This window comes from Dreissena polymorpha, chromosome 10, assembly GCF_020536995.1.
Source record: "Dreissena polymorpha isolate Duluth1 chromosome 10, UMN_Dpol_1.0, whole genome shotgun sequence".
Taxonomy (NCBI): Eukaryota; Metazoa; Mollusca; class Bivalvia; order Myida; family Dreissenidae; genus Dreissena; species Dreissena polymorpha.
Window position 1 is genome coordinate 24,256,768 of NC_068364.1, and position 26,066 is coordinate 24,282,833.

Genomic DNA, 26,066 nt, shown 5'->3' on the forward strand with positions numbered 1-26,066 from the left:
ACATATAAAGAGAAAATTTATAAATTGATGTCAGTCCTAAACACTTAATGAGAAAATTATTGTATGTAACCGGTACGATTGTAATTTCAAGCAGTACTATAAATCTTCGGACACAAATTATGTTAAATGCAAATCACTACAGTTCTAGCGTATTATAACTAAAAAACTTTTGCAATACCTCATATTATTGTCGTTTGCGACGTAAAACAAAAAGAAACATAAATTTGCTAGATCAAACTTTATTAAATTATATTTTGAGTACCTTGCTGTTTATAGAATGGAAACAATATTAAATACAAACCTTAATATACCGGAATAAAATAAAAGCAATACATAAATATGTAAAGACCTGTTTGATTTTCGCATTACAAATTACAAAGTCCACCCATAATATTACACCAACTTTTCTGTATAATACCATCAAAGCAAAGAGTTCTACCTTAGAAAAAAGTTAGTTCATTTTCCAAGTTTATTGCTGAATAAACTGACAGTATGCAACAGGAACAGAAACTATAATGCATAATACACGAATAATGCGAGTATATATTTTCTGGTGTTTTACTATATCATCATATTTAGAATTTATTGTTTTCAATGTTTACGTTGTAAATGTAACGGACAAACGCACAAACCAATCCAATGGTTAATAAATAAATAACGTATGTTCCATTAAAATAGTTTGTTTCATAAGATTTGTATTTATACACAAATCTCATCTTAAAATATAATTATTTTTATTAGATTGCAGTGCTTTTCACATAGTCAGCAAATAGGTGTATCTTTTATTTAGCTGTGGCTCGCTTGATAGCCTGTTAATCCACCCGGAACACCTTTGAAATGTCTTCACTTGTTTCGAATCAATGTTAAATCACACGCCTCTATTTGCTGTCACTTTTACAATGGTTCAAACTCCCCATTTATTGTTTGGTAAACAGATGACACACAAATACTAGTTATTATACCGTTACTAATCCAACATTTATTTCATGAGTAGAACAATCATGGGATGTCTGTCAAATGAGTGTGAAGTTAAAACAAGGAAGCTTAAAACAGTCACGAACAATCGATTTCTTATAAATTCTTTCGATTTGACATCTCGGAATTCCATTGTTATAAGCTCGACTTTTCGAAGAACAATGAGAGCTATACTACTCGCCCCGGCATCGGCGTCGGCGTTGGTTAAAGTTGTTTATACAGTCAAATAACTTTTAACACTATCAAATATTATAAACTCAAACTTGGAATACTTATTTATGTCAGCATGCCAATTGTGTATGTCAAGGTGCATAACTCTGTCAGAATTATTTTTTGAGTTATGCTGCTTTTTTTCTTATCAACGATGGACTTTACCCAAACCATCCCTCACGCCCCATCCCAGACTCCCCCCTCCAAAAATGTGTTTTTCCTTTTTTTACTTATTTTTGAAATATACTCTAATAAATGACCAGACCTCACATTATTGCCCCCCCCCCCCCCTCTCCCCCACACACAAAAAGATTTTGTAAACATGGTAAAAAACGCAAACATATTTGTTTTTATTATTTTATTTTTGAAAAACTTTGCTTAAATTGCCATAACTTATTTATGATCAGATTTTTTCATACTTTGACCCCCTCCCCCTACCCCACCCCCACTATAAAAGCTTTTTTCTTTTCGAACATGGTAAAAACACAAATATTTATTCATTTTCGTTTTGAAGGATTGTCCCACCATCCCACCCAAGCTGTTGCGATTAAACTTGAAATAAAATCTTATTAGTTTGTTTTGTCTTTACAAAAGTTCAATAGATGGTGGAAAATGTACCTGAACTCAGAATCGTCTATAAAGTACAACTTATTTAAAACATTAGCGATCAATATGTTTCAATTATGGTCTTCTTTTCTACTTAGAATATGACTATATTTACTTGACCTTATTAAATATTAACAATTTCCCCATGATGGTTTACGTTATTCTGTCAAGCACTCGAAAAGTATAGCGTGCTGTCGTCTGACAGCTCTTGTTCTTGTTTTTTTAACGTCTTCCTTTAGTAGTAAATCTATAATCAAACATAAAACAGTTGTATATAAACATATATTGTCTGTACAGTCATCTCTACAACAATCCGCTCGTCTGTGACTGCCAGCTGCGCCGGCTCGTTGAGAAAGCACAGGACCGGCAGTCCCAGCTCAAAGTAATCGACGCCGTGTGTAGTGAGCCCGCGCACCTGAAGGGGATTGACATAAGGAACGTTACCCTAGGGGATCTCATCTGCAGAAATGGCGGCGTTTGTGTGGAAAACGGAACGGACTACACGTGTACATGCAAGAATGGGTGGACAGGAAAGAACTGTGAACTCGTCGGTGAGATTATTGTACTATATTAAAAGTGTTAAAAAATACAAGATGAATCGATGTCGACCATATTAAACATTTGGTAAAAATTTACAAAATATATTCATTCACAAATATTGAAGAGTAATGGTAAACACGATTGTTGGAAACAGAATACACTAAATACAAATTTCTTTAAAAAACAAAATATCTAAAATTTAAAAATGAATTCGACTTCGACATTTGTGTCAGTAGATTGTCAACAACACAGTTCTTATTAATATGTTCTGCACAAACCAAAAACGAATTTAAGTAATTTCGATATTATTTTTCATATTCTTCTTTGTTCAATATTGACAGAAGATGAACAGATCTAACGTTTCTTTCAGTCTGTACCTGGTCCGGACATTGTAACGACCGTGGAATATGTGTTCCAACATCAACCAATACCGACTATACGTGTAGTAATTGCGCTTCAGGGTGGAAAGGAAAAAGTTGCCACCTCGTTGGTAAGAAATGAACGTTTTCAAAAAAATTTCAATCTTATGTTGCTTTAGATTTTTATAACAGATTAGTACACATGCTTATATGATTGCATAGTTTGACTTACATTATTAGCATTCTTAGTCACATTTATACTTGACCACATAAGAAATGAACAAATAGATTAGACAATATCATAATGTATAGAATGTTCAATTCAGATTGTAGCACTAGATCGAATTGCACCAATGGCGGTGTTTGCGTGGAAAACGAAACGGACTACACGTGTACATGCAAGAATGGGTGGACAGGAAAGAACTGTGAACTCGTCGGTGAGCTTATTGTACTCTCTCAAAAGTGTCAAAAAATACAAAATGAATCAATGTCGACCATATTAAACATTTGGTAAAATTTACAAAATATATCCATTCACAAATATTGAAGAGTAATGGTAAACACGATTGTTGGAAACAGAATACACTAAATACACATTTCTGTAAAAACAAAATATCTAAAAGTTAAAAATGAATACGACTTCGACATTTGTGTCAGTAGATTGTCAACAACACAGTTCTTATTAATATGTTCTGCACAAACCAAAAACGAATTTGAGTAATTTCGATATTATTTCTCATATTCTTCTTTGTTCAATATTGACAGAAGATGTACAGATCTAACGTTTCTTTCAGTCTGTTCCTGGTCCGGACATTGTAACGACCGTGGAACATGTGTCCCAACATCAACCAATACCGACTTTACGTGTAGTAATTGCGCTTCAGGGTGGAAAGGAAAAAGTTGCCACCTCGTTGGTTAGAAATGAACGTTTTCAAAAACTTTCAATCTTATGTTGCTTTAGATTTTTATAACAGATTAGTACACATGCTTGTATGATTGCGTAGTTTGACTTACGTTATAAGTATTCATAGTCACATTTATACTTTTACACGTAAGAAATAAACAAATAGATTAGACAATATCATAATGTATTGAATGTTCAATTCAGATTGTAGCACTAGATCGTATTGCACCAATGGCGGTGTTTGTGTGGAAAAAGAAACGGACTACACGTGTACATGCAAGAATGGGTGGACAGGAAAGAACTGTGAATTCGTCGGTAGGAATGTTGTTTTCTATCAACAGTACTGACAAATACAAACACAATAAATGTCGACCATATTTAATCTTTATCTAAACTAAACATATACACAAATAATATATAGCTATTTTAACTAAGATGTTTAAAATAACATAAATGCAATAACACTTTTTTACACATAACAAAAAGCTGACAATGTAATTGAATATTAATGGGTCCTTTGACCTGTACATATTTATCAGTAGTTTCTATATTATTTGTTTCATTTTTGATCAATATTGACAAAAGATGTTCAGATCTAACGTTTCTTTTAGTCTGTAGCTGGTCTGGACATTGTAACGACCGTGGAACGTGTGTCCCAACATCAACCAATACAGACTATACGTGTAACAATTGCGCTTTAGGATGGAAAGGAAAAAGTTGCCATCTCGTTGGTGAGTATGACTGTTTTATTAATGTATGTCGAGCTGCATTAAAAATATTATATTTAACCAGTCATTGCTTACAAAATTATTTAAGCATTATAGTAATATATAATATGCAATATTTCCGTAGTTCCATTATACAATAATTAGTCTTAGTATAATGAATTGTACAAAAATGTCAGCAAGTAAAGTAGGACAATGGAATTATGTTTACAATGCTTAATTCAGATTGCAGCAGTGGATCGTATTGCACAAATGGCGGCGGTTGTGTGGAAAACGGAACGGACTACACGTGTACATGCAAGAATGGGTGGACAGGAAAGAACTGTGAACTCGTCGGTGAGATTATTGTACTATATTAAAAGTGTTAAAAAATACAAGATGAATCGATGTCGACCATATTAAACATTTGGTAAAAATTTACAAAATATATCCATTCACAAATATTGAAGATTAATGGTCAAAACGATTATTGGAAACAGAATACACCAAATACAAATTTATGTAAAAAATAAAATATCTAAAAGTTAAAAATGAATACGACTTCGACATTTGTGTCAGTAGATTGTCAACAACACAGTTCTTATTAATATGTTCTGCACAAACCAAAAACGAATGAATTTGAGTAATTTCGATATTATTTCTCATATTCTTCTTTGTTCAATATTGACAGAAGATGTACAGATCTAACGTTTCTTTCAGTCTGTTCCTGGTCCGGACATTGTAACGACCGTGGAACATGTGTTCCAACATCAACCAATACCGACTTTACGTGTAGTAATTGCGCTTCAGGGTGGAAAGGAAAAAGTTGCCACCTCGTTGGTTAGAAATGAACGTTTTCAAAAACTTTCAATCTTATGTTGCTTTAGATTTTTATAACAGATTAGTACACATGCTTGTATGATTGCGTAGTTTGACTTACGTTATAAGTATTCATAGTCACATTTATACTTTTACACGTAAGAAATAAACAAATAGATTAGACAATATCATAATGTATTGAATGTTCAATTCAGATTGTAGCACTAGATCGTATTGCACCAATGGCGGTGTTTGTGTGGAAAAAGAAACGGACTACACGTGTACATGCAAGAATGGGTGGACAGGAAAGAACTGTGAATTCGTCGGTAGGAATGTTGTTTTCTATCAACAGTACTGACAAATACAAACACAATAAATGTCGACCATATTTAATATTTATCTAAACTAAACATATACACAAATAATATATAGCTATTTTAACTAAGATGTTTAAAATAACATAAATGCAATAACACTTTTTTACAAATAACAAAAAGCTGACAATTTAATTGAATATTAATGGGTCCTTTGACCTGTACATATTTATCAGTAATTTCTATATTATTTGTTTCATATTTGATCAATATTGACAAAAGATGTTCAGATCTAACGTTTCTTTTAGTCTGTTGCTGGTCTGGACATTGTAACGACCGTGGAACGTGTGTCCCAACATCAACCAATACAGACTATACGTGTAACAATTGCGCTTTAGGGTGGAAAGGAAAAAGTTGCCATCTCGTTGGTGAGTATGACTGTTTTATTAATGTATGTCGAGCTGCATTAAAAATATTATATTTAACCAGTCATTGCTGACACAATTATTTAAGCATAATAGTAATATATAATATGCACTATTTCCGTAGTTCCATTATACAATAATTAGTCTTAGTATAATGAATTGTACAAAAATGTCAGCAAGTAAAGTAGGACAATGGAATTATGTTTACAATGCTTAATTCAGATTGCAGCAGTGGATCGTATTGCACAAATGGCGGCGGTTGTGTGGAAAACGGAACGGACTTCACGTGTACATGCACGAATGGGTGGACAGGAAAGAACTGTGAACTCGTCGGTGAGATTATTGTACTATATTAAAAGTGTTAAAAAATACAAGATGAATCGATGTCGACCATATTAAACATTTGGTAAAAATTTACAAAATATATCCATTCACAAATATTGAAGATTAATGGTCAAAACGATTATTGGAAACAGAATACACCAAATACAAATTTATGTAAAAAATAAAATATCTAAAAGTTAAAAATGAATACGACTTCGACATTTGTGTCAGTAGATTGTCAACAACACAGTTCTTATTAATATGTTCTGCAAAAACCAAAAACGAATTTGAGTAATTTCGATATTATTTCTCATATTCTTCTTTGTTCAATATTGACAGAAGATGTACAGATCTAACGTTTCTTTCAGTCTGTTCCTGGTCCGGACATTGTAACGACCGTGGAACATGTGTTCCAACATCAACCAATACCGACTTTACGTGTAGTAATTGCGCTTCAGGGTGGAAAGGAAAAAGTTGCCACCTCGTTGGTTAGAAATGAACGTTTTCAAAATCTTTCAATCTTATGTTGCTTTAGATTTTTATAACAGATTAGTACACATGCTTGTATGATTGCGTAGTTTGACTTTCGTTATAAGTATTCATAGTCACATTTATACTTTTACACGTAAGAAATAAACAAATAGATTAGACAATATCATAATGTATTGAATGTTCAATTCAGATTGTAGCACTAGATCGTATTGCACCAATGGCGGTGTTTGTGTGGAAAAAGAAACGCACTACACGTGTACATGCAAGAATGGGTGGACAGGAAAGAACTGTGAATTCGTCGGTAGGAATGTTGTTTTCTATCAACAGTACTGACAAATACAAACTCAATAAATGTCGACCATATTTAATCTTTATCTAAACTAAACATATACACAAATAATATATAGCTATTTTAACTAAGATGTTTAAAATAACATAAATGCAATAACACTTTTTTACACATAACAAAAAGCTGACAATTTAATTGAATATTAATGGGTCCTTTGACCTGTACATATTTATCAGTAATGTCTATATTATTTGTTTCATATTTGATCAATATTGACAAAAGATGTTCATATCTAACGTTTCTTTTAGTCTGTAGCTGGTCTGGACATTGTAACGACCGTGGAACGTGTGTCCCAACATCAACCAATACAGACTATACGTGTAACAATTGCGCTTTAGGGTGGAAAGGAAAAAGTTGCCATCTCGTTGGTGAGTATGACTGTTTTATTAATGTATGTCGAGCTGCATTAAAAATATTATATTTAACCAGTCATTGCTGACACAATTATTTAAGCATAATAGTAATATATAATATGCACTATTTCCGTAGTACCATTATACAATAATTAGTCATAGTATAATGAATTGTACAAAAATTTCAGCAAGTAAAGTAGGACAATGGAATTATGTTTACAATGCTTAATTCAGATTGCAGCAGTGGATCGTATTGCACAAATGGCGGCGGTTGTGTGGAAAACGGAACGGACTACACGTGTACATGCAAGAATGGGTGGACAGGAAAGAACTGTGAACTCGTCGGTGAGATTATTGTACTATATTAAAAGTGTTAAAAAATACAAGATGAATCGATGTCGACCATATTAAACATTTGGTAAAAATTTACAAAATATATCCATTCACAAATATTGAAGATTAATGGTCAAAACGATTATTGGAAACAGAATACACCAAATACAAATTTATGTAAAAAATAAAATATCTAAAAGTTAAAAATGAATACGACTTCGACATTTGTGTCAGTAGATTGTCAACAACACAGTTCTTATTAATATGTTCTGCACAAACCAAAAACGAATTTGAGTAATTTCGATATTATTTTTCATATTCTTCTTTTATAAATTATGCAATATTTCCGTAGTTCCATTACGCAATAATTAGTCTTAGTATAATGAATTGTACCAACATGTCAGCAAGTAAAGTAGGACAATGGAATTATGTTTACAATGCTCTGAACATTCTGTTCTTATGATATCTGATCAACATTCGATCATGATTCTGGTCCGATGAAGAACATGTCCGCAAGGGTGCGGTTCAGTTTTCCATAAATTGTTATAGTGAAACCTTGTGTACACTTAAGGAATCTTGGTTTTGTCTAATCGCATGAAACTGGCTCAGATCAATCGTTCAAATTATGCCTGGTCTGTGTTCAAACATGGTCTTTGAAAAGCATAACTACAGGAGGAACTGATTTCCTTTTTTTAATAATGCCAATAGCGCAAAATTTTTAAAACAATTAATTTATTTCAGTCTAGTTTGTGGGGTCTCAGAGAAGCGCCTAAGTGCCTTTGTGTTGTATAACACTGTTTATTATAACCAAATCTTGAAATCTTTAAGACCTTTACATCTCAAAAGCCTTGATCTTAATTCAACTAACTGTGCTCAATCTTGAACAAAATACAAAACAAAAATCTGTTAAACGTTCCGTTTTTCATTATAACATTATAAATTCATGTAATGATCTAATCTATTGTTTTAACACAAAACTTAACACAGTCGAAACTGACCTAACGGCCACCTGAAATTTACGGTCACTTGCAAATAACGGTCAGTCTGGAATCCCCCCGACGAAAAACAATCTTTATTACACTTGAAAATAATTGCCACCTGTCCATAACGGCCAACGGCCACTATATTCCACTCTGAAATAAACGTTTGAACTGAAATCAACGGTCACGCGTCAATCGTATCGAGTCGCGAAAATTAAAAAAACAGCTCATCATTTGTCCGTCTATTTTGCGGTTAAAGCGTCTGATAGCGGTAATTGCTTTTGATATAATAATAGCGGCCCGCTGCGATAAACAAATAATAAGGTGTTGAGAAGGTTTGTTTTCCGGGGATAATTGTGGGGTACCTTCAAAAGAAAAAATGTCAGCGTATGTGACACGTTTAAAGTAATTATCGCTAATTAAATGACCGCTAATTAGTACTCAGCACTTCCACCATCCAGCGCCGTCTGCTCGGTCAGCGAACGCGTCAGTAGATCGATCACTAAAAGAACATTGCTTTGTCTAAGAATAACCAGGTAATGCTTGACTTCATCATGAAATTTCAAGACGAACTCTTTGCGCATCGGGTCAAGTGTACTAGTATTCATAGAAGATTAGCGAGTTTTTTAGCGTGGATCGAATTGTTTTGATTGTTGCGAGTGATAATGGTTGTGTGTGTTTTAATTTTTTTTACGTGATAAGTTATCTTGTTTTTTGTGCTAGGTCTTTTTTATTTTAAGTAATGAATGAATGTTTGTATTTTGAATGAGGTTGTTGAATAAAATACTATTGGTGTGATGTTTGCGAACGAACACATTTTAACACTTGTTTGCGTCTTTTTGTTTGAATAAGAACGTTACAGTAAGACCGTACTATCGGTTTATGGCAGCGAAGCCGCTTTTTAAACTTGTACGGACGTGACGTAAATGGCACGTGACAAGCTTTATTTACTAGATAAACGATATGCATGAGTAAACAATTATACTAGAGTTGATAAAGTCATGGCTTTAGTTAAACAATATGACATTATATCAATCTATAAGATATTATTCTGTATTATTCAATGTAAGTTAATTATATTATTATGCTTAGTAAACGGCAATGAGCATTTTTTTTTACACTGTATGCAAACGACTGGGTGGGGTAACGACGTAGCAATACTACCAACTGACCAACCATCTTAAAATTGTGATCCGAATTCAACGGTCACCTGTGGACAACGGTCATTTTGGTCATTTCCCTTGACTGACCGTGAATTCAGGTTTGACTCTATGAGCAATATTTAAAATTGCAATCAGAAAAAAACATTTGCTTTGCTTGATGTAATGATTTCTTTTAGGATATTGCCAATCCAGTAAAACTCCAATCGTGTCTTGATGTCCACAATAACCGATTTCAGAGTATATATGTTTGCTAAGACAGCTTTCAGTTGACGCAATGTGTTAAATTGTATTGTGCTTTGTTGCAAGCATTCACTGAATGCACGTTTGGCAACAACTGTGAGCAGACGTGTGGTTACTGCAATGTGGGTCAATGGCCAGTGTCAGTAGGGTTGCAAGCCTGGATATAGTGGGTATCTCTGCATGATGTGAACATTTTTCAGAAGTAGAAATTAGCAACACTTTGGATAAACGGGGCTTAATGCATTTGCGGAACGTGTCATCCCAGATAAGCTAGTGCAGTCCGAACTATCAACATCGGGGCTTAAGTGTAGTACACTTTTAATTGGAATAGTATTGTTTAAGAGATATGGGTTTAAAACTCTTTGAATGCGTGTATTACAAATATTTTGCATATATGTTTCATAAAAAAAACAGGACGTGACACCGGACATCGACCTATACATAAGTCAAACATGAGCAAATTTTGTAACAGAGGGATAGCTTTAGACCAACTAAAAGACAATTATTCGACTGGTATTTATTTGCATCAGTTATTTTACACAAAAAGTGTAGATGGAGTGAACGTTTGTTGCACGAGCATTTCATGTTTCGTGTGAATGACTTATTCATTATTTATTGCCAATTAGTGTTTTTTGCAGTAGTGAGTTGTACGTAGGTTCAATTGCTTAATTAAAGCGATAAATGTAATAACGTGAACTATGTTATGTCCCTTCTGGGTCTGAACAGATTGATAATGCCATAGGAATAATGAAACTGCATAAACACAATCAGGAAAGCGTTGTAAACAACTCGATACTTGACTGCAAAACCAGAAGACGAAATATAATAAACAACATGGCCATTTTGTAATTATTAGAATTTCACATTTATAAGTTGCGCTTTATTCAACGCAAATAATCGGTTGCATGTATTATATTAAGTATACAGGTCTACCTTAACGCAAATGAATTTCATACATTAAATAAAGAGTAGATTAAGATTAAGAATTATGTGGATTAATAATTGACAAAGAAAACGTTTTGTGTAATAAAATAATAAACGGTTAAACATCTAAGTAAGTTAATAATTCTTCTAAAAATGAACATATACATCTATGCTGAGCATCAATCAAGACGAAGCGACATTGACTTTTCGCATACAGTCCTTAGATTGTTCTCCTCGGTTATACATTGCCAAGTATAGCTGATATAAGTGGCACAGCATAAATGAAATACGGAAGCGAGAATGTTGCGATGCTCTTAAGACGGTGTCAAACACACTCACATTTATGTCAATTTGAACGCTGTCTCGACTATGTGTGAAATGAAATCTATAGGGATTCAATCGTCTTTGCTCTTCGAATAAAAACACTTTTTGTAAATTCTACTGCGACATTAAAAAAAGAACAATCAAATACAGGAGTATCCTTCGTTTTTAAAATAGCATACGAATTATTGAGCGGCATAAACATTTAAACAAACAACAAGATGAAACCTCACTGGTCAGATGTTTGTTATTTGGTGTTTAACATCGTGTGGGTGTCTTTTATAAAGTGTATTAAGTTATGTATCAGAGTTAAACGCAGAAATGTGGACGGAGGCTTCATAATTACCGTTCTATTACACTATTAAGTTTCACCCCAAGCTCTTAACTACAATTTAAAAAACATGCATAGAAAAGTTCTGTACGGAAATTAACAGTATTTCGGATGCGCAATTCGATTTCGTCAAGGCACCTTATTTGTATTGTTCACTCTTTTATTCAGAAATAAATCAAGAAAACAATGTATCCACGACACATTCGTGGATATGATGAAATATTTTAATTATAGTTATATAGTTGAACTTTGCGAAGTGTGGAGTATACCAAACCAAAGGAATAAGAAAAAGATCACAATGATAACATTTCCTTAAGAAGAACGTATTAAGTTATTTGTTTTCCGGAAAGAATGTGTTCATATCAGGAGGTCAATATCGAATGCTGCTCACAATATGAATACGATACGCTCAATTGTTCTGTTCCGCGTGTTTGATTGTTTGCTTGCTTGAGTGTTTGTTTGTTTTTAACTAAATAATCATCATAATCTGATTCAGAGAGCGTGCTGTAAGCGTGCGCTCCTTGGAAAGTCCAAACCGCATAATACTGTATACGTATAAGCTTCAATTCATTGAAGCACTTCCTTAAATACGTAGATGTTGAAATTGTGATTATGTTTCAACATTTATTATACGAGGTTTGCTTTGTATTATTTTTGCAGAATGATTAATATGGCCTTTGTTCGACGATCAATGTCCTCCATTTATTTTTAAACAAATATTACAACATCTTTATTAAGTAAAAATACGATTATTGTTGTAACCACTTCCAGTTTCTATGTTATTTAGTATGTGAACTTATTACTGTATGATCAATTCTGTTTCACGTCGCATTTTGATTTGTTTATTACTCCCTGATTAAGACTAACGATACAAAATGAACAATTCGTTAATTTATGTACTGTTCTGAACTATATTTTGGTAATCTTATGTGACACCACAATGCATAGATGTTTGTTATTTGACAAGTAACGTTCGCTTAGGTTGTTCAAATCATGCCACTGGAGTCCATAATTTCCACGCTTAAGGCATAACTTATTAATTAGGACTTGTATAATAACTATCGACGCCCTTCAAATCTCTTTTCTGAAACTGTAAGGGTCAGGAGTTTTATATAAGGTGTGAAATATTTGATAGTTCATTTCTTTTAAGGTTGTTAAAATCATGCGCCTGTGGTCAAAACTGATGAATGTTAATGCATTTACCGAGAATGTCCGGATGACAATAGTCACATCGTTCTTAATTGTGTACAGGACGATCTTGACATTTGGTTCGTCATCATATCGACCTTACGTCCGGTCTTTCAGTTTGAAGCCAACCACTCCTTGGAAAATTTCCTCGAAAGCATCATTCAACTTTTGTAAATTGCCTCGACTATGAAGAGAATCTATAATGATTTGTCCACTCTTTGCTGTTTAATAAAAATACATTTCATTTCAAGTCTCGCATTTGAATATTTTGACGTTTAATTAACACTGCAAAAGGGTGGCTCTTTTTCATATTTTCATGAAGAAACTTATTTGCATATATGATTGTGTAAATGCATGTATTTTTTTCTTCAGAATTTTATCGAAATATAAATAGACTCCGAGAATGCATTTATTTAGCATCGTTTATGCGGAAAGATTGTTCAATGACATAGACGGGGCCGTGTGTATACATTGACATTTCCGCATAGACAAACACGTCACATCTTTGCAATGACACGCCAATGCGATTTCACATTCATGTCAGTGGACGTTTCCGTAGGACTATTAGTTAATGACTACATGTTTTACCATGCTTTTATGTATAACTCTTAGCTAAAAACGTTTTCTTACATCCCTGTAAAATAAGCGTACTTATCGACTACATATTTAGTTTCCAATCGCAAGACGTTGTGTTAATTAAATGTCGTGCATAACATACAAATGCATCACAACAATACATATTGTAAATGATTTATACTAATATTTGGGTAACACAAGACTTTTGAAAAGGCTCGTACGTCAATACCGTTCAGAAATCATTTAATAAATGAATATATACACACTCTTAACTTGTGTAACACCTATGTATATCTCAATTGTTTTTCTTGAATCGGTATTAAATCAATGTGGATGTCATTAAGCCTCTAAGTTTCGGGCTTATTGAAACGCTCTTGTGTCCGTTTCCTGATTCGCTAATGTACGATAATGTACGTGGTATGGTATTGGCACATTTTGTGCTGAAATTGACGAAACTTACTTATCCTTGAAATTACAGAATATTTGAAATTATTCAAGAATTTCAGAAAGACGATCAGTTATAATTCTAAATACTTTACTTTTCAAATGGATTTTCACAAAAGGTTACCGCCATAGACCTCATCATCGCTTGCTATCAACCTTCCAATATTTGTAATGACACCACAATCCTTTGCAGTTGTCCCTACCTACACCAAGAGAAAATAAATGCTTAAAACTGATATGAACTGGGGTTTAATCATGTATTAAATATTGAACAACTGTCTAAAATACAAAATAGTGAATGTTTATAAGAATGTTTATTATGCTGTTTCATGAGTTTCATATGCATTTAGTGAACTGTGTTTACTTATTTTTGTCTTTAAAAAGTTGTATCTGTATAAAAATTCCAAAAGTTACTGCGTTTGGATAAACAAAGTGTTACGTAGAATATGTGTATGAATCTTACCATTCACAGATCCAACAGAATATTTATCAAAACCATATGTGTTACTTGCAACTTTGGCCATTTCACATGACTTACTTATTTCTTGTCAATTGGACTGAATACAATATTTTCCGAGGCTCATTGCTACTTTGGTTATCGACGAAATATTAATTTATGATTTGTACTGCCTTTGGAAAATAAACGACCGCTTATCTAGCAATTGAATAGTAGTATCTATGCTATAGTTAAATTATTGGCAACAACCGTTAAGTGAAAACAGTTCTAGGCCATATTGCAAAAATCCGCTTTGGGATCATTTTTAACTATATTTTGTCGAAGTTTTCGATTTGTGAACGGAATAACGGTCACCTATGGGTTGGTGGATAAAAAAAAAATACCTTATTTCGGTCATTAGACTCAGGCTAGTTCCAAATCTTAAAACGACAACGTCTACTACATTTTACCGAAATAAGTAATATATAAATTTATAATCGTAACGTTTGTATTAAAATACTGAAAATTGAGTTATGTTAATTGTAAAATTAACACTGTTCTTTAAAGTAAATAAAAGCTATATATTTAGATATTTCAATGCCAAATTCTATTTGTTTAATAATTTTAACGAGTAGTGTACCATAACACATACATTAACGTAGACAAAGTCCAATTCTGATTTCTATACGTTTTATTTCTGCTTATTAACACAACACAACGTTTTCAAAATGTTTGTCAAATACAAGATACATGCGAAGCCCGCAACGGGCCCAGCCCGCGACAGCAAGCAATAATACACCTATGTTCGGGTACTTACGTAAGACTGTTTATTAATATAGATATAAACAACGAAAGCTTTGATAATTGTTACGTGTACAATTCTGATTGGCTGTGTAAAGTCACGTGTCTGTGACGAATGCAACGGACACATAGCGAATAAATACGGACTTGACCGAATGTTGACACTTAAGATAAACAAATATTCGTGCCCGGTAATAATTGATGTTTGCTAACCCGAGGCTATTCATATGTTGACCCAGGTGGCCGCCTATCCAAGACCGCATGAAATCTGATACAAAGTTCGACTATCATATTATTCCAATAATGGCCCAAATGTGCGTTTTGTGTGCGTTATGTCACAGTAGTGTCATTGAAATCTGTCCGTTACAAAATATTAATATTATGTATTATTAGACCTCACTTGTATTCACAATGCTTTACTCCCATAGACTATCGTGACAAAGAAATACTCTCAGACCCAGCGGGAAAAAAATTACTGTCCAAAAAATATTGTCGCCCGCTCGAAAAATACTGTCGCCCGCTACCTTAGCAATCAAGATCGGAATGGAAAAGCATATGCTGTCCCATTCGCGCATGCGCAGTACGCAGTTTTTCATTTCCGTTGTAAACAGACGACCAAATCCGTCAATCATTGCTTAAATTAAGAACAATTATTGAATATTAAAATTGTTCATGTTTCATATAAATTGTTCATGTTTGAATAGTTTTTCGGTATAATGAAATAAATATTACATGTCTGACAGCTTTGTCAACTTTCGGAAAAATACTGTCAACCTCGGCTTCGCCTCGTTTGACAGTATTTCCTCAAGTTGACAAATTTACTGTCACCCTGTCAGACATGCAATATTTATATATTGTCGACTTTTGTAGATTACACTATCGTTGTTTATAAACTTGGTATCGAATTGTACAAAACGCGTAAAGATAACAAATTCGTATAGATATTATTATAATAAGTGTTGTATGTGCGTGTCCGTGCAAATTCGTAAATATTTGGTTGGAATAAAAATTGATTCACATTTTCAAAGCGATGTGCTTTGGTCGATCGTTGTGTAGAAATACCCGTATGCAACAAAACGTCATAACGTATAGACAATTTTAACACATTTCGGTAATCTCATAATTAATTTAAATAATCGGCTATTATTGCCCAAGAAGAAGAATAATCACAATCAAATTAGCCGGTCGATTACTATTTTACGCGATTAAATAATCGTTCGATGCATTATTCATTGAACCCTCTGCACCCGATTGTATAAACGCTGGTTAAAGTTACCGCTCGGTAACATTCAAACCTTGGTAAGTTTGCGGTTATTCAGGTATAGTAACCTTCAAGGTAACTCGATTGTATAAACACGATATACCGCAAAGTAACCTAACCGCGCATAGTGGAATTTAACCACCGGTAATTTTAACCAAAACATTCCCACAATGCATGTTCTAATGACGTAATTTTCGCGCGAAGTGTCACGCTTATAAACAGCGACATGTATTGTTTTATCAAATTCATTTACAAATGAATTCACAATAAAATAAAGTGTAAATTTTAACTATGAGTTCATCAAAATGACCAGGGACAAATTGATAATGATGTCGGGATTTGCATCATTTAGCGGAATCCCTGGTGCTTCCAAACTGCAAGAGAGTGCTTACAAAGACGTCTATTCTTTAAGTTGTTCTAGATTTAACATAAAAATTATACATGGTCGTCGTAACATGCTAGAGGTTTCTTCTAAGTTGGCTTATGTTTACAATAAACTTACTTACTTTCTTGTACAATAAGGGAATACACCATAGACAAATAAAACATTGTTCAAGTTTAAATATATCTTTGTATGCAGAAATCTGCAAATGCAACCGAGTTCACCAACGGTTATTATTTGTGTCGTGTTCTGAGAAAACTGGGCATAATGCATGTGCGTAAAGTGTCGTCCCAGATTAGCTTGTTAAGTTCGCACAGGCTAATCAGGGACGACACTTTCCGCCAAAAATTGATTTTTGCTAAGAAGGGACTTCATTTTAACAAAAAAAATGTCATAAAAGCGGAAAGTGTCGTCCCTGATTAGCATGTGCGAACTGCACAGGCTAATATGGGACGACACTTTAAGCACATGCATTATGCCTATTTTTCTCAGAACACGACACATTTGATAAACTGCTCCGGTTCATTTTAACAGCAGTAATGTACATAGAGTACATGACGTAGCGTGTGACGAAGAAGAAAGTTTATTGAGTTCTCATTTGAATATAATGATATGATGGCATAAGGGTCTTTTTTAACTATGCTAAAATAATTATCAAAGACCCTAGATGCAAACTCGTCAATTATTGCATTAAATGGATTATTTATGGATTTTAAAGGATTATTTAAGGTAAGATACTAGTTCGAACGTGTTTTGTTTTTTGTTTGTACTTTTGATGTTCCCTGTTCTCGGAGAAATGCTTTTAACATGGGCGCCATTGATGCATCGGATCACACACGGCATACCCATAACAGAATATAAGAAACAGGTTCTGTGCGTCCTTAAATTCGTCGTCCGAAGTCGGAAATCGTATTGCCCTGTAAATTAAGTCAAATAAAGTGTCAGTCGCTGCAATTTGTTGTTTACTCGTCGAAATTGTGAAGGTCGTCGATGGTTAGCTTTTATAATGTCGCGCGCCGCGGCCGTTTTGTGTAAGTTACCCCTCGGTTACTTGTACTTACCCATCTAGGGAAGCAGGGTATGCTTTAACTGGGTTTTAACCGATCGGTATAACTTACCAAATTTTATACAAACGCTTACCGACCAGTAACCAACATGTTACCGACTTTTAACCGCCGGTATGTGGTTAACCACCGGTTTAACTGTTTATACAATCGGGTGCTGGTATGTTCAATACAATTGTACATAAAGCGGGTTTCCTCTTACGACGTTTGTTTACATTTTTTCCAAAGTTGAAGGCCAATTACATGTATTGGATTTTAGTCGTGTTGCTATGTTGCTTCTTATATGCTTTTTCAGCGTCCGCAATCAATTTTTGTTTTCACTCAATAAACCCATCCAGCCCCGTCAATAGCATGGGGTGGATCGTACGCAAGTAACTCGCGTGGCGTAAGTGAGAAAAATAGTAACTGATGTTCAAAATGGCGGTAAATGGGTGAATTGTGAATGTTTTCGTCGGAATTTTTGAAAGGTTTGTACATTTACCATATTTATTCGACATTGTCCTTACGCGCAAGATGATCTACTGATATTCATTTAACCTCGGTATAAATCCTGTAGATGCATTATTAATATTAAACAAGTTATTAAAGACTTTATACGCAAATGCTTCATTGTTTACGATTAACACGGTTAATTGTATGTGCATTTTGAAACCATATATAAGGATTTCTCAGCAGTTTTCATGGAAAGGTGGACTCAATAACCATTATAGTTTACCTTGTATAAGCACCAGGATGCTTCCAAAAGGCAAGCGCAATATATGCATCAAAATTTGAAAGTTAAACCCCATTTCAATAACTGGTGAGCACCGTACCCCCACTTTCAGTAACTGGTGTTTATTCAATAGTCAGAGTACACAGAAAAAAGAAAACATAATATTATTTATTTTATGTGTTATTACAGATGGAATCGTCCAACGGAGATCAAATTCAATGGGAAGTGTGCGGTGTTGCATTATCATGTGCATACTCTTTAAAGCGGCGCATGCAGATTCATAGTGATTCCACATACGAGTGCGATTTTCCAGAGTGCGGAAAAACATTCAAGTGTAAAAAAAATCTCTGCAGCGTCACACCCGTTCCCACACCGATGGTCCAAAGGTCTGTAGTCAGTGTGGGAAGGAGTTCACAACGACGTATTGGCTTAACAAGCATGAACATGAGATTCACCGAGGCAAATCATCGAAGTATTCATGGACAGTGTGTGCGAAGCATTGTCAGTCAGGATACGCACTTCAACAACATTTGAGTTGACATTCGGATGAAAAAAATACACCCGTGAAGTATGTTCGAAGTCATACAAAACCCCATCAATTCTTCGAATACACAATTGCAGCCCTCCGGACGATGGAAAAGGAAAGCATGCCTGTGCAACATGCACCAAAACATTTAAGACAATGAGGCTGTTGAAACAGCTCATGAATAAGCACGATGCTCCCAAATTTTCTTGCCACGTCTGTGGAAAAATGTTCAAATGGAAGCATTGCATGAACAATCATATTAAGCAATGTTGTGTGGAAATTAATCATGAGTAATTCTAACACCCTTTCTCGTAAAACTACAACGTTTGCCACTGTTTCCCTGTTTATTATTTCATTGTTTGAATTGCTTGTTTTTAAGTTGAGTGCCATTTTTTGCTTAATTAACAAAATTCCTATTCAAACCACAAATCACAATATTTCCTTTAATTTGAGCTTTATCGTCGTTTTAATGTAAGTAATCAGGAAGTCAACACTGACAGTCTTTTTGAAGTTATTTTTCTCGAATGTTTTGAAACTTATAGGCTTGCATCCGTTCTTCTATAAATAGGATAGGAAAAATAGATTTTAATAATTAAGTTATCACAGTTGATTTTTTAAAAGTTTTTTGTTTACAAGCTGTATGTTCTATATTACGAGTAGACATTCTGGAACTGAGTGTTTGTTTTTGTATACACTTAGTTGTTTTTGTTCTTATTTCCCAATATGTACATTCCAATAATATGCGATTTTGTAAATTTTTCACAACGACACAGATAATCAAAAAATATGTATACATTGTGTTCGGAATTCGGCATTTTCATTGTTAATATATTTACAAATATTTTGTGGTGGAATTCATGGAAAGATTTTATATAGTATGGGTTTTGGTGCTAGTTAAGTTTCGTACAAGTGACATAAACCATACATTAAAAGCGTCATATACTTTTCTAGTCGTTTAAAGTTGGCATGGAGTCTGAGTGTGTTCACATTTTATTGTGATAAATATCCCCACCCCCTCCGAACCGCTGTGATTGTCCTTACAAATAGTAATGTGATTTTATGTTTCATTATTATTACATTCGTAAATAGTAACACAGTGTGTGTTAATACCGTGAGTCGTGTTCTGAGAAAACTGGGCATAATGCATGTGCGTAAAGTGTCCCAGATTTGCCTGTGCAGTCCGCACTGCTAATCAGGAACGACACTTTCCGCCTTAATTGAATTTTTCCTAAGAAGAGACTTTATTTAAAAGAAAAATGTCATAAAAGCGGAAAGTGTCGTCCCTGATAAGCTTGTAGGCTAATCTGTGACGACACATTTTACGCACAAGTATTATGTCGAGTTTTCTCAGAACGCGGCTTTCGTGTTTCTAGTCAATTTACATTTATTTGAATTTATTTTGAATCATTATTTAAATGTTAATAAACGTAACAATGAATTAAGTACATTCTAGTATGTCTTATTTGTATGGATCAGATCATGCGTATTATATGATACAGATTCGAGCATTCATGTAAAACGCAAACGTGAACAGTTTTACCAGCAATGCAATTTATTCAGGAAAAAACGTTAATATTTATAGTTCGCTGTACTTGTCCCGCGGATTTAAGCTACAAAACGGGTAAAACAACTTTTACCGTGTCACACAAATATTAGTTACTATTAATCTCATTCTGATCAAAATTCCGCGAACACTTTAAATAAGAAAACACGGCCTCGTTGAATCTTGTTATTTGTCTATTATGCACATAATAATGAACGCCTTTCGGAATTTCACCGAGGTTGCCTATCGTTCTCTTCTTTCCTTTGTGCGGAGCCCTTATGTCAGACTCATGGTTTCTGAAACAGAAAGCTAAGTTGTGAGGAATGGGATTGTAACTGCACAAAGGTCCGTATTAACAAATGTTGAAAGGCTTAAATATAGACTCAGACTGAGATTTTCAAACAATTAATTAGCGATTTTAAATCATGCTTTAATAATGAATGAAAAGTGGTCTTTGTGTAAATCTCTTTATAGTAAATGTGATTTTTGTATGACACGAATTGTATATAAAATGATAGTTCGATTCTTTTTTTAAGTCTGAGTCTATAATTCAGACGAAAACCTTCATGAATTTAAGCCTTGTTTTTATGTACATATACCAAGTGTGCTTTTTTAAGAAACACCAGTTACTGAAAGTGGGGGTACTGTGCTCACCAGTTATTGAAATGGGGTTTAATTTTCGAATTTTGATGCATATATTGCGATTGCCTGTTGGAAGCATCCTGGTGCTCATAAAAGATAAACTATAATGGTTTTTGAGTCCACCTTTCCATAAAAACTGCTGAGAAACCCTTATATATGGCATACAAATGCACATACAATGAACCGTGTCAATCGTAAACAATGAGAATCTTGTGCATAAAATCTTCAATAACTTTTGTAATATTGATAATTCATCAATAGGATTTAAACCGAGGTTAAATGGATATCAGAAGATCATCCTGCGCCTAAGTATAATGTCGAATAAGTATCGTAAATGTACAAACCTTTTAAAAACTCCGACGAAAACATTCACAATTCACCCATTAACCGCCATTTTGAACACCAGTTACTATTTTTCTCACTTACGCCACGCCAGTTACTTGCGTACGATCCACCCCCTGAATAGGTTTCAAATCAGTATGCTTACATATATGTATTATCCCCCACGATCTTATAATGAAACCATTTATTGTGACCAACATTTTGTAAATGAAGAAACCAACAACCATGCAGCGTTGTGAGTGCTTTATAAAACAGACGGTATGGTATCAAGCAGTCGATTATGGGCACGGTTTCTGATACTTCAACTTCCTCACAAACTCATTTGTCCCTTTGTCAGCTTGTTATAAATTTCATTATCTTTAGTTTTTGCAAAATTAGAAACATAGATTATGTACCATAGACAGGTACTATTCAAGCCTGAGAGAAATTATTTTACCTATATGAACTGTTGAAAGGCGCCTTTTTGATTGTGTATGTATTGCTTTTTGTTCCTATAACAATGCAGAGGCGTCAACATCCCAAGCGCCGGAATACCAATCAACTGCCTCGTCTACTACGGAATCGTTGACATCTATGTACATCGGCGTCGGGGTTGGCTTCTTTGTGTTGGTTGTCATCAATGTAGCAGTTATTGTCATCGTAGCAAAGAAGTAAGCTTGAACATTACTTGTCAATATAACACATATGTTCAATGTGTAATAATAGATTAATATAGACAATATATTGAAGGAAACATAGATTTACTGTATATGATTGCACTTAATACATCCGATGCAATTCAATTATAATCCATAATGTGATGTACGACACAACATGCATGATTATTCGAGAAGGCGTTTATTACACAGGCATTAAACATTCGAATTGTGTATGTTCTTAAAAATAAGAGTGTCTGATTGCATTTGCTTATCTTGAAGTAGGTATGGTTTGAAAGTTGTCAACTTGTATTTCCATAACTGCTGATTCATCTTCGCGTACTTATCGGATCCAATAAACTTCTTAAGATCCTTCAAAAGGTGCAGTTTTTGTCTCTCCTACATATGTGAATCACTTGCCCCGGTAACTATGTATATTTTACTATTCATTGGTATATCTGAAGTAAACTTTGTTTCTCATATCGTTTCCAGCTGCATCATTGAAATCCCATGCTTCTCTCATGTATGAACAGATTGCATAAATGTGCGTTCTTCACAACCAGCTCCTGTTAGGTCCCTAGGACACTTGCCTGCTGTGTTTCTTAATTTCACTTATACTTCAGTTACTTGCAGCCTCTTCTGAGTACTACTAGTAATCGACGGTGTGGGAACATAATATCATGTGATCACAGGTGTCAATTGTCGGCTGTTGTTTCATGAACATGTAGCCGAGTTTGGTGGGATTACTTGTGAGAATCATTCTCCAGCTGCCATAATACGATTCCTAGTAAAGGTTTATGTGCAATTCTGTTCACACGACGTACATGTCAGATCTGAGGCTTTCGATTCGTATGGACGTCACTGTATCAATGACTTTTACTTATTCGTTAAAGTAGCGTGGCTCGAGCTCTATCCGTAAATTTGTATTATGTCCATATCATGCGTCCATATAAACAAAACAAAATTGTCGACTAAACCTTACGTTGGCAAGATGTTGTTTTTGACAGCCTAAACTACTGTTTCAACAAGATCTCGTGTAGTTAGACGCGTACAATATACCATACAACCCATAATCGCCCCTGCAGTCTTTGTTAAGTGACAATCGCCGAAAGACAAGGTGGTGTATCTAAAACGGCGTCGATCATAATGACGACTTAAACAGTTGGTATATCCAAGTCATCTGTGCCACTAAATAACTATAGGCATATAATTCCTAATCTGTCGGATAAAAAGCCCTCATTCCCAAAACAGCATTGTTTAATCGGTAATAAGGTTCATGTATCTATTTAGTCGCGTCTATGATATTTGAGGGAAGTCACATCACGTGATAAGGCAATTAATCTTCTATCTTGCCGCAATATATCCGCTATCTTCTTTTTTCTTAGAGGCATCAATCGTATCTGATGCCTTTGGTTGCCTTAAAAGTTACACTAGGTTTGAATGCTGCTCGTTATATATTTGGATATTCATTGTCATTTTGAATGTCCATTTAAACCTAATTTAAATAGCAAATCGTCTGCTTCTTTCACTTTTTTGTGCATATGTTTTGTTTTGTTATCAGGCATTTCAAATATAAGTATTTATTTTATCAATTTTTTTTGTAAATTAATTGAATAATTAATTGATTGGTTATTAATTGCTAAATTAATGAATTCATAAAATATTATTGTTTATTTATTTATTTATTCATTATTTATTTATATGTATTTATTTGTTTATTCACGAATTCATTTATTTATGCATTAATTAATTAATTAATTAGTTAATTCATAAATTAATTAATTCATTCATTCATTCATTCATTTATGCATTAATTCATATATTTATGTATTAATTGATCAATGTATTTATGTATTTATTCATTTGTGTATTTATTTTTTTATCAAAAATTCTATGATTTACTTTTAACTTTTGAAGACTCCGAAGAAGAAATACTCCCATGCCAAACACCTTTACTCCCCAGATAAATGAGGTGAGTTGCAACCCATTGGTAAACACACAGTAATTCATATCATATTGCATTACAAGAACTGTAATGTTGACGATAGAAGACACATTGTAAACTTATTAACACACTAGTTATTTGGGAAAGACGAAAACAGTTATAGTAAGCTACTGTTCATTGATTATTGTCTTACTCCCTCGTTGCCTGCCGACCTTGTTGCTAGGTAAACGCTTAAATATTACATACATACATACATGTGTTTGTACAGTTCAATTTTTTTAAATCTCAGTTTGGAACGTTGAAATGATCCGATTGACAGTCTTTTGTTCAAACCACCATTTGCTACAAAAAGTGTGTTACTATAATTACCCCTTTACATAGGTGACTTTTTCTTTATAAAGTATGACGTATAAAAGTGTAAAGATATTTAAATATAAAATTGATTTGTGTTGCACGGTTGAGTACACGAAAGCCAGAGCTGTAGAAGATTTTCGCTTTAACAGTGATGTCACGTCAATGTATTATTCAATGATCATTTCCAATTGATAGTTGTTAAATGTTAAAAATATTCAAATTTATTCAAAGATTGCGAATGTCATCATTATATACTATTTTATTTGATTATTATTCATACAAATTTTGTATTTAAACAAATGGTGCACACAAAAAAAGATATAAATCCTCTATATTTATATAAACTAACATCGTGATGAACATGAGCCAGATAACATTTACCTTTTAATGCAGGGGAGAGAGTATCAAAATCTGACAGCCCGTGGTCTCATAGAAAGCGTTTATGATCGCATAGCAGACCGTGATGTGCATTTGAGTGAGTATGAAAACTTAAAGATTGCCACAGAGACGAGTTTGTAGTCTAACGTCCCCCCAATACAGGGTGCCACTAGCAGCACGGATGACTTTACCTAAGACCAATAACTGCAAAGCTGTCGTAAGACATATCAATACCACTGACAACGAAATACTAGCCGTTACGTTAAACGAGTGTCATTTGCAAGATTACATCAGTGACAACAGAGCATTCGATGAGTATACATGCCTCGCTTAAAAAAACAAGCGATTGTTCCTTCGCACAAAACATGAAGGACATCAGATTGTTATATACACATGTATGCAACCTTGTCAAGTAGGAAGGAATAATTTATATTGTAAAAGATAAATAAAACAAAAGGTTATTTATTTGCATTCGTATTCATAAATTATATATCACAAAAGTAATACCAAATACAAATTAAGACGTGAAAACATGTTAAGATAATATGTGTTCTCTCAAACCGGTATCTGTTTATTGATGTTTGCGACCAATTGTTTGTGTGTGATTTTCCTTAATGTCCTTACATGATATTCTAACATTAAACTATTTCTCTGTCGCTTCATTTCGTTGTGTGCGTTCGGTTTATATTATGTTTATTCTTGATGTACAATAACGCTGCACAATGTGAATGTATATTTACGTATTTCGTATCGCTATGCCATGCAGCAAAATACTCCAATCTTAAACGACGAGTTCAGAGTAAAGCCGTCACATTTTGAATTGCTGAATCCCTTCTATTGAAATAATGCGATTTAAGCGCACAAGTTTGCTGAAAATGCAAAAAAATAAATTTTAACAACGTTTCTTTTTATTTTAATTAATGAAAACTTAAGTTAATTGACCGTTGGCTTAATATTCGTCGTCCGGAATGCGCTAGATGTTGGACAAAACAGACAATATTATGGCAGTACAAATTAATTTGACCCTTGTTAATTCATTTTAAAACCATTTTAAAATAGTATACTTATTTCGATACAACAATCATTGTTAAATAACATGGATTATTATTGTTTGTTATTTCCACTTTTTAAATTTTTTTTTAGAAATACTGAGTTCCAGAATTCTCTTGCA

At 33.9% G+C, this 26,066-nt stretch overlaps 1 protein-coding gene across 1 annotated transcript; it reads left to right on the top strand.

The window, feature by feature from the left end:
* The first annotated feature begins 2,994 nt into the window (after positions 1-2,994).
* LOC127848989 (protein jagged-1-like) lies at positions 2,995-25,750 on the top strand. The gene is made up of 7 exons (XM_052381717.1): positions 2,995-3,127; positions 3,485-3,604; positions 5,333-5,443; positions 7,270-7,389; positions 22,089-22,233; positions 24,136-24,190; positions 24,911-25,750. The coding sequence occupies exons 1-7, from the start codon at positions 2,995-2,997 to the stop codon at positions 25,034-25,036; spliced, it is 810 nt and encodes a 269-aa protein (XP_052237677.1). The 3' UTR covers positions 25,037-25,750.
* Positions 25,751-26,066: the final 316 nt, after the last annotated feature.

Excerpts from the sequence above, each read along its gene's own strand:
- LOC127848989 (XM_052381717.1), top strand. The coding sequence starts at position 2,995 with ATGTATAGAATGTTCAATTCAGATTGTAGCACTAGATCGAATTGCACC. Across the intron at positions 7,390-22,088 it reads AAAAAGTTGCCATCTCGTTG|AGGCGTCAACATCCCAAGCG; the intron begins GTGAGTATGACT and ends ATAACAATGCAG. Across the intron at positions 22,234-24,135 it reads ATTGTCATCGTAGCAAAGAA|ACTCCGAAGAAGAAATACTC; the intron begins GTAAGCTTGAAC and ends TAACTTTTGAAG.